General features: G+C 46.2%; 1 protein-coding gene across 2 annotated transcripts in view; it reads right to left on the bottom strand.

Annotated features, from left to right (window-relative positions):
* PNPLA2 (patatin like phospholipase domain containing 2) overlaps positions 1-12,280 on the bottom strand; it is a 49,305-nt gene extending 37,025 nt beyond the window's left edge. For both annotated transcript variants that reach the window (XM_067540542.1, XM_067540543.1), the window contains exon 1: positions 11,959-12,280. In XM_067540542.1, the coding sequence (XP_067396643.1) occupies positions 11,959-12,145 (187 nt within the window). In that variant the 5' untranslated portion in view covers positions 12,146-12,280. The remainder of the gene's footprint in view (positions 1-11,958) is intronic.
* Between the last annotated feature and the right edge of the window lie 1,388 nt (positions 12,281-13,668).

Genomic DNA, 13,668 nt, shown 5'->3' with positions numbered 1-13,668 from the left:
TAAGGCCTTAATCTACACTACAAAGGAAAGTTGACCTATGTTATGCAGTGGCTGTAAGTCGACTTAATTACCACAGTGGCTGATGTCCACACTTCCCGCCTCAGGGCGGTGGATTGCATCCTCACCAGGAGCATTTCCATTGCCCTTAGAGGGGCGGTGCAAGGAGAGGAGAGCCCGGTTTCCCAGCTCTGCTGGCAGCTCCCTGACAAGAGCCCGGCCGCCCCTCCTCACTCCCCATTCCCCACCAGGGGACGCCACTCAGGGCTTCTCACCCCTGGGGAGCAGGGTCCAGCTGCTCCGGCTTCTTGCCCAGCTCCCAGCCAGAAGCGGGGTCCAGCTGCTCAGCTCTCCAAGGGAGCAGGGGGAAGCTGGGCTCTAGCTGCCTGGCTTTCTTGTCAATTTCACGGCTCCAGAATGAGGGCTAAGCGGATGTAAGGAACACAGTGTCTACACTGACACTGCATCACCTTAACTACACAGACATAAGCCCCACACCTCTTGTTGAGGTGGTTTTATTGTGTCAGTATAGCAGGGGAGTTGCATTGGTGGGAGGAGCATTTCAGTGTGTGCACCTCTGCTGCTTGTTGACAAAAGTCAGATTTTGTCAAAACTCCATAGCACAGAGCAGCCCTAATACACTGGTCTGCAGCAAAATCCCTACTCTTCCATTCATAGTCTGGGGATCATTCCTTTAAGAGCCTGAAGCTCCAGCAATCTGATCACAGGTAGTTTACATGGTTGAGTCACCCAACTCCGAGGAAGTGATCCAACTGGTTATTGGACAAACAGACACACAACTCACAAGCCTTGAATTTGGCCTATCATGCACTTCCAGTTTTAGAAAAGCAGAGGGAGATTTCAGACTCCAGAGATATTTTTGGGGAGGAGTTGGGGGGGGGGGGGCGGGGGAGGAGAGGAGAAAGGGCAGAATTGATTAAGTCTGGAGGAGACCAGTTGATATTATCCTTTTTAAAAAAAGTAAAAGTACTGTTCTAGTCCATAATGAGTTTTCAACCTTTGCAGGACAACTGTACCCCCTTTCAAGAAGCTGATTTGTCTTGCATACCCCAAGTTTCACCTCACTTAAAAAAAAAAAAAAAAAAACCCCACTACTTGCTTACAAAATCAGACATAAAAACCACAAGTGTCACAGCACGCTAGTACTGAAAAATTTACTCTCATTTTACCATGCAATTATTAAATATTGTACTTACATCTCAGTGTGATATTTACCACATAATTGTATACAGAGCAATACAAACAAGTCATTGTCAGTATGTGATTTTAGTTTGTACTGACTTCGCTAGTGCTTTTTATGTAGCCTGTTGTAAAACTAGGCAAATATCTAGAGGAGTTGATGTACCCCCTGGAAGACCTCTGCATACCCCCAGGGGTACTTGTACCCCTGGTTGACAACCACTGGACTAGAATTACCATTTCCCTCCAAATCAGATGCTAACCCGACATGCACCAGCCATAGCTGATGGCAAAAACAAACCAAAACGACACTTTCCATATTATACATAAGCCTTACGGGATCTTCAAAGGATTTCCAAGAGTGAGCAAGTAATGATGATCAGTCATCATCACAGTCATCTTTTTCCAGGTGGGGAGGGAGATGGAGGCGGGCAGGTCAAAACAACATTGGCCATGTTGGAACAGAACTAGCATCTCCTCTTTCCCTGTCTCACATAGGTCAGAAGAGCCCTAGAGCAAGAGCCTGGTTCAGCAGAACTGCTTCCTGGTGGAGGCACGTTTGACCTGCCCATTCCATTGCCAGAAGCATCCACCAGTTTTTACTACTGTTATCACCACTGACAGTGCAGAGCCAATGCACCTGGCTGAGAGGAAGCTGGGTGCTAGGCTGCTTTGCACAGTGCATACCAGAGCTCAGATTTAGCATCTGTAACAGAGGAGGCCAGACACACACTTCTTGACAACATCTTTGGCCACTGGCAGCCACTTGGCCTCCCCTCAAGACATGTGAGAGCTTGGTCAGCAGGCCCATTTCCCCAAAGATCCACCTCCCCCATCAGCAACTCCAGGGAGATTGGGAGGGGAGCATGGCTCTGCCACCTCTCAGTAAGAGGACTGGGAAATGCTCCTCCAGTCCCACTGCTGGCTCTCGGATCATGCCTGCCAGGCTCAGGTCCCCTACTGCTTTGTACCTTAGGTTGGCACTTCCCCCTGTGCTGAGTGGGGGTGAGATGCTCCCTCAGGGCCCTCTCTCTCATCTTCTCTTTATACTGATGCCTCCTAAATGTACCTCTCCTCCCCCCTCCCCCTCCCCTTTGACTCCTCCCCTTCCATTCAATCCTGCCTACCTCCCTCCCCAGCCTCTCTCTTACTGGAGGTTCAGCCACTGACATCCCCAGCATGGGGAGATCAGAACTCCTATCACCACCCCCCAAGCACAGGGCACCTCTCTTCCCCTTCAAAACTCAGCTCTGCCCATCAGCCTCCCTCATCCACCTCTAGCCAGAGGGGAGGAGGCAGTGAGTGCAAGGCCTCATGGAACCAAGCTGGGAGGGGAACTGTCAGTCTGCAAGCCAAAGGCATTTGCCAGCTAACAGATTTGACAGCATACAGATTGTGCCTGTGTGGATGAATCATACCATCATCATTTAAGACTCAGGGCTTCACCACCACTGACTTTGGGGGTAGGTTGTATGGATTGCTGGGGGGGAAGTGAGGGGGTGTCCTGGAAATCAATGGGAGTATTGTGCATGTAGATGCAAGGTGGTAGTTCTTCCAGACAAGGCCACAGTGGTTAAAGTAGCGAGGTCTGCCAGAACAGGTACCTATCCTTTAAGAGTGTTTGTGAGTCCCCATGAACAATTACTGCTTTCCCACAAGTCTTTCGCTGTATCTTAAGAAACTGTCCACATGCCAGAACTACTGCACCTCAGGTATAAATTGCTATCTTTTCATGTAGGGACACCTTCTTTCCACGATCCCAGATCATCATATCACGTCTCCTCCCAATCTACACATCATAGGCCAGACCTCAGCTGGTGTAAGATGGTGTAGCTTTGACTTCAGTGGGGCTTTGTCTATTTACATTAACTGAGGATTTGGTCTCATATTTTCCATACACAGTACCCTCTGCTGTCCATTGATAAGCCATTGTGTGGGCATTCTAGGTTTAGCAGGAGGTTATTCTTCATTGACCTTAATGAACCTCAGCAGAAAGGGAAAAAAAAGTGCTGCCCCCAAAAAGGTCTCTGGTGTTGAGCAGTGTTCTTTCTTGTGGTCACATGACAGCTGTTAGATGATAAAACAAGCATATACCTGAACATCAAATAGCCATTGCCTAGTCCCAGATCAAGGCTGGGACAAAAGGTCTTAACTATGACACCAATAAACTTAAGCCTCTAACCTAAGGAAAACCTCAAAGAATGTCATGAGCAAACAATATTATCCTGCTCATAAATCTGTGGCCTCCTCTATGTTGGCACACAGCAATGTGTGCAGGATTCTCATTACTGGTGATGTCCTTATGTGCTTTATGGCATTTACCGATAGTGTCACAGCTGATTTATGCTTCAGGAGACTCAGGGAGGCGCCCACTGATAACTTGTTTTCATGGTAGCCAGGTGTGTGCAATAAAGCCACCTCCTCCTTGAAAAAAAGTGGATGATTTAAGCAGAGCCACTCTACAGGAGAGAGCATCTGCATGCTACAGGAATACTGGAGATGGTTACAGGTCTGGGGACATTAGAGGTTAATCATAAGACAGAAGCAATGGTCTACTGCTCTAAGCATCAGGTTAAAAATACCATGGTTCTGAAGAACAGGTTCAAATCCCTGAAGAGTTGATTTGCCTTTGGAAGGATGACTGCCTATATTAACTTCCATGCTATGGGAATGTTAAAGATGGTTACAGGTCACTCAGAGGAAGTCCAGAGAGACCTTACACGGAGGACCTTTCTCTGCTCTGCATTAGAGATTCTATGGCATTGAGAACAGAGCTTTGCCCTAGTGTTCATATCCAAGTTTTCCTCATCTCACTACCCCACTGTTTAAAACAGCTGTTTGCTCCTCTCTGATCCAGAGATCAGGGTGGATAAAAAAATATATATATTTCTTTTATTTAAAATAAAATACTAAATTTCTTTCATTAAAAAAACAGTTCCAATTAAATCTCATCACAAACATGCTAAACCTACACTTACAGTCTCATAAAAATGAATTAATGGCTCTAGTCTGTCCAGCCTGACTATCAGCTCTTGATTCTTGAAAGTTCTGGGCTTTCAGTTTCTGAGCAGACTAAAGTTACATGTGCAAAGACACAGGCTGGATAGGATTGTTGTTGTTCTGTGCTTATGTGGTGGTGGAGCTGGGCCAAGCAAGGCAGAGGACTTTGTTAAGACACTGTCTTAGAGAGACAAAGGGCGGTGGCAGAGTAGAAAGGAACAGTGGAGTGGACTACAAAGAAAGAGGGAAGACATTATTCAGTACGTACACAGCTTCCTATATTCCCCCACACATTTGCCACAGAAAAACTATCATAGCTTCTGGGCATAAGAGAATCAGAGTTGGAAGGGACCTCAGGAGGTCATCTAGTCCAACCCCCTGCTCAAAGCAGGACTAACCTCAGCTAAATAGAGAGACCCTATCTGGGAATATTTTGAAGAAATTCCTTCCCTGGGTGGAAAAGGAAAACATGTCAAGTGTAAGCAGTGCAAGAAGGAAATGCAGGGCCTAGTCGCAAGAATGAAACATCATAATGAAAACTGCTTATTGAGAGAAGATGATGTGGATGAAGATGGAGATGTCTCTGAAGAACAAATGTGGATCAATTGGCTAGTAACTTAAATAATTCACTTTGCAATGCATCATTCTTCAAAACTCTCTCTATGCCTTTTAGTATAAGTGTAATTTAACAAGTAAATTCCCAAGCTGTTTGCTATGTTGGATGTTGCTAGGAAAAAAAAGTTTAGTTTAGCTAATCCTTATGGCTTGTGTAATTAGTTAACTAGGCTTAGAATCTATCACCCAAGTATACTGTCTAGATTTCTCTTACTGCAGCTTTCTCTAGTTGCCAGTTGCCACTGGGTGTCATTTTCTTATTTTATATTACATAATACATGCCCCTTATTTTGGAACATCATGGCCACAGACCATAATGCTGATGCCATAAGTCTATTCCCTATTTTACTTCAGCATAATTCAGCTTTCCCAAGGGAACCCCATCCGATACTGGTTTTCTCAAAAAACACAGACGTGCCAGTGAGTTTTATGGGCCTTAATCCAAAATTAAATGCACTCTAAGTGCAGTCAGTCTTAGCATTTTGGGTAATTTGGAATCAGATCTGCATCCTTGCTGGAAAAATATGTAAAATGATTAACTGAATAATAGTGAGAAAAACAGCTATTCAAAATAATTTATGAATTTTGTTTCAGGATTCCATTTAAGCAGAAGAGACGGACTATCTACAACAACTTCAGAGTCATCCGTTGGTACTTTTAGTGCTGCAACTAAATATATTTCAGACAACAAAGTATCAGTAGCAAACAGAAGATGTCAATCATCCAGTAAAACCACCACCGTGGATGGGTTTGTAGTAAGGACCAGCAAATACTAACAAGACACCATAGATGAAAAGAATGCTCGGTTCATTTATGCCACAAATTCTTCTTTTCGCAATATTAACAATAAAACACTCCATTGACATGGTTGAGTCCTTACGACCAGGCTACATGCCACCTGGTAGAGCAGACATTGGTGGAAGGTTGCTAGACACAGTGTATGAGAAGGAATTTGAAGTGTGCAAGAAATACTGAGGGGAAATTTGCTAATTTAAGCCTTGATGGGTGGAGCCATGTACACAATGATCCAGTAACATGTGCCTGTGTGACAACAAAAGATGGGGTTGCATATCTTTCAGAAACAATAGATACATCGGGAAATGCCCACACAACCGAATATTTAAAAGAAGTGGCAGTGAAAGCTGTAATAAACTGTGAACAAAAATTCAACTGTCACGTGCGCGGTTTTGTCACAGACAATGCTGCAAACATGGCAAAGATGAGAAGATCCTTAGAAGAAGAAATGGAAGGAGGCTCCTTAACAACATATGGCTGCAGTGTCCATTTAATGCATCTTTTAGCCAAAGACTTCGGTACGTCTTCTCCAGGAATAAAAGAAAATGTTGTTGAGGTTGCAAAATACTTCCGTAACAACCATTTTGCTTCCGCTTCACTGAAGAGAGCAGGAGAATCCAAACTAATTCTCCCTCAAGTGTTCAATGGAATTCTGTGGTTGATTGTTTTGAACAATTTATTAAGAACTGGCCTATTCTCATAAAACTTTGTGAAGAAAACCGTGATAAAATAGATGGAAGTATCTCATCCAAAGTATCTAACATTGGATTAAAGAGGAATGTAGAAGATGTGTCAGTGTACTGAAGCCTATATCCATAGCCTTAAACTTCACAGAAATTGTTGCCGCATTGCTGATGCTGTCGAAATTTGGAAGGCAGTTCAAGAGACACTGAAGAAAGAAATACCTCACCAGAAAGTTAAACTGCAGGCAATAAAGAAGTGAATGGATCAAGCACTAACCATCTCATTTTCTTGCGAACATTCTCAACCCCGGTTATAAAGGTAGGTGCCTAACTTCTGAAGATGATGTTGCCATGGCATGGGCATCTCAAAATCACTCCTCAGTTATGCCAGTCATAATAAATATCAGGGCTGGAGTGGAACCATTTAAACAGTACATGTTTACGGATGATGTTTTGAACAAAATCACTCCCCTGAATTGGTGGAAATCATCAGCCAGGCACCTTGAAACAGAGTTCCTTCAGTTGCTAAGCCAACTTTTCACAGCAGTAACTTCCGCTACAGGCACAGAGAGAATATTTTAATCATTTGGTATTATTCACTCAAAGCTAAGAAATCGACTGGGAGTTGAAAAAGCAAGAAAACTTGTATTTGTTTCAGTCTATGAACAAAAATGACAGTAGGAGTGGGGAAAAAGGAGAGGTAGTTTTAGACGTTAAGGACAGTGTACATTCAGTGTTGTGATGACTTGTCTGTTAGAGTTACATTTTTTTTTAATCTTTCCAAAAGAGTTTAAGGACAGCCGTCAGCTGGCAACTCAAGAGACTGCTGCAATTGCAAATGTGAAACATTTTATGTAACATTTAAGATTTAGTTTAATAAATTAAGTGCTATTGTGTTTGTGTGTGTGATTTAGTTCTTACCATCCCTAATGTAATGCTGCTTCATCTGCAGCTTGACACAGGTATTATGTACTATTTCCTAAATTAATAAAAATCAAGTTATCTAAGAAATTACACAAAGTATACCCTCCTAGATGTTGTTAACTTCCAACTCAATACAGCATTTTACATGTTCAGTGATCAGATTTTCACCATTGTTTAAGAAATGTGAAGTAATATCAGTGGGAAACTTGATTTAAATCAATGGTTTTCTCTTAGTGATTTAAATCACCTTGATTTAAAAAAAAAAAAAAAAAAAAAAAAAAAAAACCATCACCAATCCACCCTGCCAGAGATGGCTGCATTTTAGAAGTGGTTCATTCTACCTACAGCTGTACATTTGCACATATCAATGCCTTGAAATTGTTTGGGACTCTATTAGTATTTCTCTATATCCAAGTTCACTTTGAGAGTTCTAATGTGGAATGTGTTCCACTCAAGTGCACAGGCACTAGACCAGTGTAGAACGCTACCTTTGAACATATTTCAAATGTAGATCAGATGCCACCAACGTAGTAGCCCTCTGGGAAGAATCCAAAATCATCACAGTGGATTGTGGGTCCCAAGGAGGGTAAACTGCCTAACAATGACTAGGTGAAGATCCATTAGTGATTTATCCATGCCTATTCTTCACATATCTTATTTCTAAAGAAGAGCCATGGAGACCACACTTAACTAATATACACAACTTTGTGTTCCTTCAATGAGCGCTCTTGTCTTTGACACTCACCTGTGGCATCTTGTCCCTGTTTAAACTAATAGTTCTTTGGTCACAGACTCTTCTGTTCTACATTTGTGCAGCACCCACTGCAATGAAGCCTTGATTCTAAATGGTGCTCTACCATAATACAAATAATGAATTGCTCTTAATTCAGGGATGATCGAGAACTAGCCCAATGACAAGCTGGAGGCAATCAGAGACCATGACAGTTACATGCTGCAGAGACAGACCGCTGACTGGGAAGGTGTTGCTACAAACAAAAGCCTGACTGCCGGAAACTTGGGGCTCAAGGTTGACGAGAGTCTCTCTCTCAAAGGCTCTGATCAAAGTCAGTGGAATGAAATCAGGCAGAATACTCTGACACGCAAGAGAACCCCACTCCTGCCCAGAAAGCATTTAACATGACGGTGTCCGGTTGAGTTCAGAGCCAAGGTACAAATGCGCCATTGCCTGCAGATAAGATTGAGGCTAACAAACAGGACTTCTCTGAAATGCCCCTCTGCTGGTCATCTGTCAGCAAAAATGGCGCAATCAAAACACAAAGAAACATTAAGGTTCGAATTGGATGACTAGAGGGCACCACCGGGCAGCTGCCGCAGTTAGCATTAAAGCCTTGAGCAACTTGTACCCTGCAGCACTTGCTGCCATGCAGCCACTGATCACGTTTGCTGGAACAAGCTGTTTTGCTGACAAGTGCAGAAGCCTGCAGCTTTGTGTCCACTCCTCCCCTCCCATTAGTGAGTCAATCCACCCACTCCCCAACCCTAACCCCTGAACTACAGTCTGGCGTTCATCCTTATCGCAAACACTTTTGACTCTGAAGTGCAGAGATCATCTGACACGCCCCATCTGGGCACCAAGGCCACTTTTCCCTTCAGTTTCAAACCAGAGTCAGCTACCTTCTATTCTGTTGATTTCTCTGCCCTCCTATTAATAGGAAGTGACAGATGCCAGCTAGATACAGAGCTCCACACACAGCTATAGAAATAAACTAGAGATGCCAAGTTCAGATCAGATTTCAAACCATCTTACCAGGCACAGAAGAGTTGGGATCTAGGCACTGAATCTTCTGCAGGCATAAATCAGCCTGGTTTCATTGAGTCAATGGAGTTGTGTTGATTTACAGTAGCGGAGAATCAGGTTTTAGGCTTCTCTCTCCTCAACACCCCCAGCATAGACAAAATTAATTTTAATCTTAGTTTATAGAAGTCAGATTTTTAGATTGTGAATTTTTGGGGGCAGGGAGCCTGGCACACTGTAGGCACTAGTAGAATACAAACAGTTATAGAGGCAGACAAGATAAGTGACTTGCTCAAGGCTACGAAGGGAATCTGTATCAGAGCCAGAAGCAGTACTCAGGAGTTCCTGGTACCCAGGCTCTTGTTTACACCACATCTCTCTCCCACAGAGCAGGATGGCACTGGGATTCTTTAAGTAGGAAGGCATTGTTCTGCCATGGAACAAAGTTGTGGCAGGTAGAGAAGCAGCTGCATCAGGTGAGTCCCTGGTGGGATCAGTCAGAGAGCTGCCAAGAGTAATGATAGAAGTCCTACCCCCTCTCCTCCCAGAGCAACGGGCACAAGGAGCAGGGCTACAGGCCCAAGAAGTCCCAGACTGTGGTTTGATTAACCCATGTACTCTGCACCCAAGGTAGATTTTGGCAAACTCCCCGCAAATAAGTGTTTGGAGGTCCCATAGTTACCTTTAGGCTGGTCATCACAGTGGAAATAGCCATGTTAGGGGAAACCAGTTACAGCCTTTAGATCTCCCATCTAGGTAAAAAACATGGTTTGGTCTTGCCATGTAAGTTGGCCTGATCCACTGCATGTAGGTCCCCTCCTCCAAAACCACAGCAGGTCCACAGAGCAGAGAGAGTCTTTAGAAAGGCTTCACATCCATGGTTCAGGTAAGGAGAGGAGGACAAGATAAGCATTTCTTATTGCGCCCAGGCTTAGAGTGACTGTAGCCTAGTATGAAGAGGCAGATACTTGTGAGCCATTGTTAACCCTTTCACCTCCGAATTCTTTGCAGCCAGACACAAAATATGCCTCATTACACACACTTCAGTTTAGTTATATAAAACATTTTTGGGGGGGGAGGGGGGGAGAGAAAGGGGGACGCTATCCTGCTGTTAAGTGGCCCACTCCACCAAGTGACAAAGTTTCCAGGGCATTTCGTCTATGGCATCACTGAACTTTTTGGATTATGGGAGTCTCGTAAACAGTTCAGGAATAAATAGGCACAAGGCCCCTTCTGATTTCACTTAGTTGGCGTCCACAGTAAACACCAACAAAACAACGCTTGCTGACTCGTGCAACCTGGGCAGGAAATGGAGCTTTAAGGACTATTTCCTTTGAAGTTCCAGAGGAAACAACTGAACAGAAGGAGGAGTCCCTGCAAAGCAGCAGATGATTTAGAAAGGGGATACCCACCCCTGTCTGATTTTCAGCCTCTCTATTTAAAGAGATTTCCTAATTACTTGGAGACACAGAGAATCAGTGTGGGTGGCCAAACTCCAATGCACATTGCATGCTGCCGCCCTCTTTTCTCCAGTAGTTTTCTGCTTTTAGTGCAAAGCCATGAAGCACTCATCTGCTGTATGTTTATGTCCCCACACTGTGGTGGGAGAGTGATAAAGAGCCAGGAGTATGTTTCTTTTAACTACATGGAAGTTAGAGAACTTAAAATCAAAAGCTGAATGTTTGCTCTTGGACTACAATGGCACAGGTTAACAATAATGGAGGTTAAAAAATAAAATGCCATGCTTGATTGGCTTTAATTAAAGCCAATTAATAAATTAATTAATTTAATTAGTCTTTAAAGTGCTACAGGACTTTCCTTGTTTTTGATCATACTCCAGTACCAGGAATGCCCAGCAGATTCCACCTACAGTGGCAATGTTATACCAAAAGTACCTTTAGAACCAAGCTGAATGAAAGTGCCACATTTTCTCAGTGCATTACAACCTACAACACACAGTTTTAGCTGTCAGACATGCTATATAGCATATGGAAAGACTCCTATTAACTATGCTACAAACTGACTTCCACTACAGGCCCACCAAACTCAGCAGGAATCCTTCCATAAATGTTAATGGGTTAGAGCAGACCCATAATCAACACTTACAGAGATGGTCTGTCAAAAACCAGCTTCACTGAAATGTAGCCACATATATACATCCATAATAGCAAGATTAACATGAGCTGTTTTCACTTCCATTTCACATCAAATATCCCTTTTTGGTTTCAGTCTACGCTCAGTGTTCAATAACACTGAACTTTATAACAGAAAAACATCAAAATATCCTTTCAGGTTAGTTTGAGGAAGAATAGAGGAGAAGTAGTTCCCTAGAGGCAGATACATATATGTAAGAAAAAGAGATCCCATGTGGGCACTCTATTCCACAGGACAGCCTCTTTTCTTCCGGTATAAAGTGTTTACAGGCGGAGCTGTTCCCAAATAGCTTACTCCACAACAGTTATGCCCATCAATTCCCCAAGCGGGAAGAGGCAGTCCCTGCCCCGGCTCAAAGAGCTTCTAAACAAACAAAAAAAATGAAGTGCTATATGCAACACAGGATTCACCAGCAGAAAGGATCAGGTGATGCAAAATGATCTGCATCTTCCAGTGTATTTTTTTGTTCCTATGAACAGAGAGGAAGCTCCCCCTACCTGCCTTCCCTTGTCCAATGGATTTCAAGCTTGTCCAGTCCTTGACCCACCTCCCCTCTCGCCAGGACCTAGAGACGTAGGGGAACAAGGGCAGGAGGGCCACGAAACCCACCCACACACACACACGTTTACGATATACACGCGCGTGCGCGAGTCACAACCCCAAGTTGACAACCCCCCCAACCTCTCCCCCATGCCCTAGCCTACATGGCTGGGAAGGCAGAAGGCCGGATCGGCCCTGCGTTAGCCGCGGGGAGTGGGAGCGGCTCTAGGACTCCGCACCGCCACGCACCCCGCCAGAGAAGGCGGTGACCGCCTCGCTCGCTCGCTCACTCACCCAAGCAGGCTCCAGTGACCAGGGCCGTGGCAGTCAGGGCTCCGGCTGAGGCTCCGTAGATCGTCTTGGCGTTGGCTACCAGGAAGGGGGCATGCTCCTGGAGGCAGCTGGCCACCCCGATGTGGTACACCCCCAGGAAGCCGCAGCCGGCGAAAGAGATGCTCCAGCTGGAGTCCGGCGGGAACATCGCCTCCCCCGCCTCACAGCGCCCGCGGGAGGGGAGAGACGGGGGCAGAGGGCAGCAGAGGCTCGCCGCCAAGCCCTCCTCGGCGGACAAACGCCCCGCTCCCCCCTGGGCCAAGCGAGCGGAGGCCGGAGGAGGGGGACAAGCCCAACAAGAGCGAGCTCGACACAGAAGACGCTGTGGCGCCGCCGATCCGCCTGCCCCGCTCGTCCAGCTCACATTATACCGCGCTCTGCCGGCCCCGGCCCGGAGCAGAGGGGAAGCTGGGCTCCCACAGCAATGGATGCGCCTTCCGCCCTGTCCCTTCCTGCAACGCTGCTCTACCCTTGCTCCTTCGCCTGCTCGCGCACCTCCGCCGCTGCCGGCACCTGAGGATGAGCGATAAAGGGAGGCGGACAGTGTTATATCGGGTGCGCGTCTGCCAGGGGAGGGACTCCGGCTTGTCAGCTGTGGGGCTGGAGCGGCCAATCCCACGCCGGATGCAAAGGGGTGGGGGCTCCTGCACCGGCTAATGGCAGCGTGGGTGAGCCTATACCGCCTTCCCGGCGGGTGGGGCCAGGCAGCGAGGCTTCCCTTCCGAGTGACTCCGGAATGGAAAAAACCAAATCATTTAAGACTGGGAGTTCCGCGTTCCCGCTGGGCACCGGCAGCAGCTGCTTGCTCCCGAAGGAGGAGGGAGGCGGCTCTGTTGCAAAGGGGCAGCACGCAGCTGTGGAACGCACGCACATCTGGAACGCACATCGGGCGGGCTGCGGTGCGCAGTTATGGCTGCCGGTGGTGGCGGTCGGCCCTGACTGATTACGAGAGATCCTCTGGCCGGAGGAAGTCTAGCGAGGCAGCCTGGTGTCTGCGTGCGTGTTGTGGAGGGTCGTGGCGTGGTTTGTAATGTATTGTGATGATGCTTGTGTGTTTTGAGGACTGTGGGGGGAGGGGGTGAAAGAGAGAGAGGGCAGATGGAGAGCTGTGGCCTGGTGCGTGTGTGTTTTTGTGGGGTGCAGAGTTCCGGAGTGGTGGGCGTGGAATAGGGTTATGTAAGGCATATTGTGTGGTTTTCTGGGGTGGTTTGTGTATGTGCGAGTGCAGAGTTTTGGAGTGGGGATGTATTGTGCGGTGGGTTGTGTCTGTGTTGTAGGCGTACAGGATATTAAAGTGAGGTGTGTGTTGCTGATGAACAAAGAAAAATATTTTTTGTGTGTGGTGTTGCTTTTGCTCTCTCTTGCTGGTGGCCTCCCCCTCTTTACCCCAGCCCCAGTTTTCCTGCACATCATCAGTGAGAGATGACTGCACACAGAAACATACACAGCACCCTCTAAGGAGGATCATTGGTGTGGCTAATCTGGAGCCATCAGCTGGAGGGGCATGGGGAGAAGGGAAAGCCCTAGCTGCAGGGCTGGAGAAGCACATGTACCAGCTGGAGGCAGAAAGGGAGAGGGAAGCCCAAGACTCCATATTCCACTTCAGGGACTAATGTAAGGGGAAGGGGCTCTGCCCAACACTGCATGCAGCACAGGAGGATTAGGATTGAA

The sequence above is a fragment of the Emydura macquarii genome, unplaced genomic scaffold (assembly GCF_026122565.2).
Source record: "Emydura macquarii macquarii isolate MOO-44397 ecotype Brisbane River unplaced genomic scaffold, CSIRO-AGI_Emac_v2 contig_587, whole genome shotgun sequence".
Taxonomy (NCBI): domain Eukaryota; kingdom Metazoa; phylum Chordata; order Testudines; family Chelidae; genus Emydura; species Emydura macquarii.
Note: the sequence above shows the minus strand (reverse complement) of the source record. Positions and strands in the feature narration are given on the sequence as shown.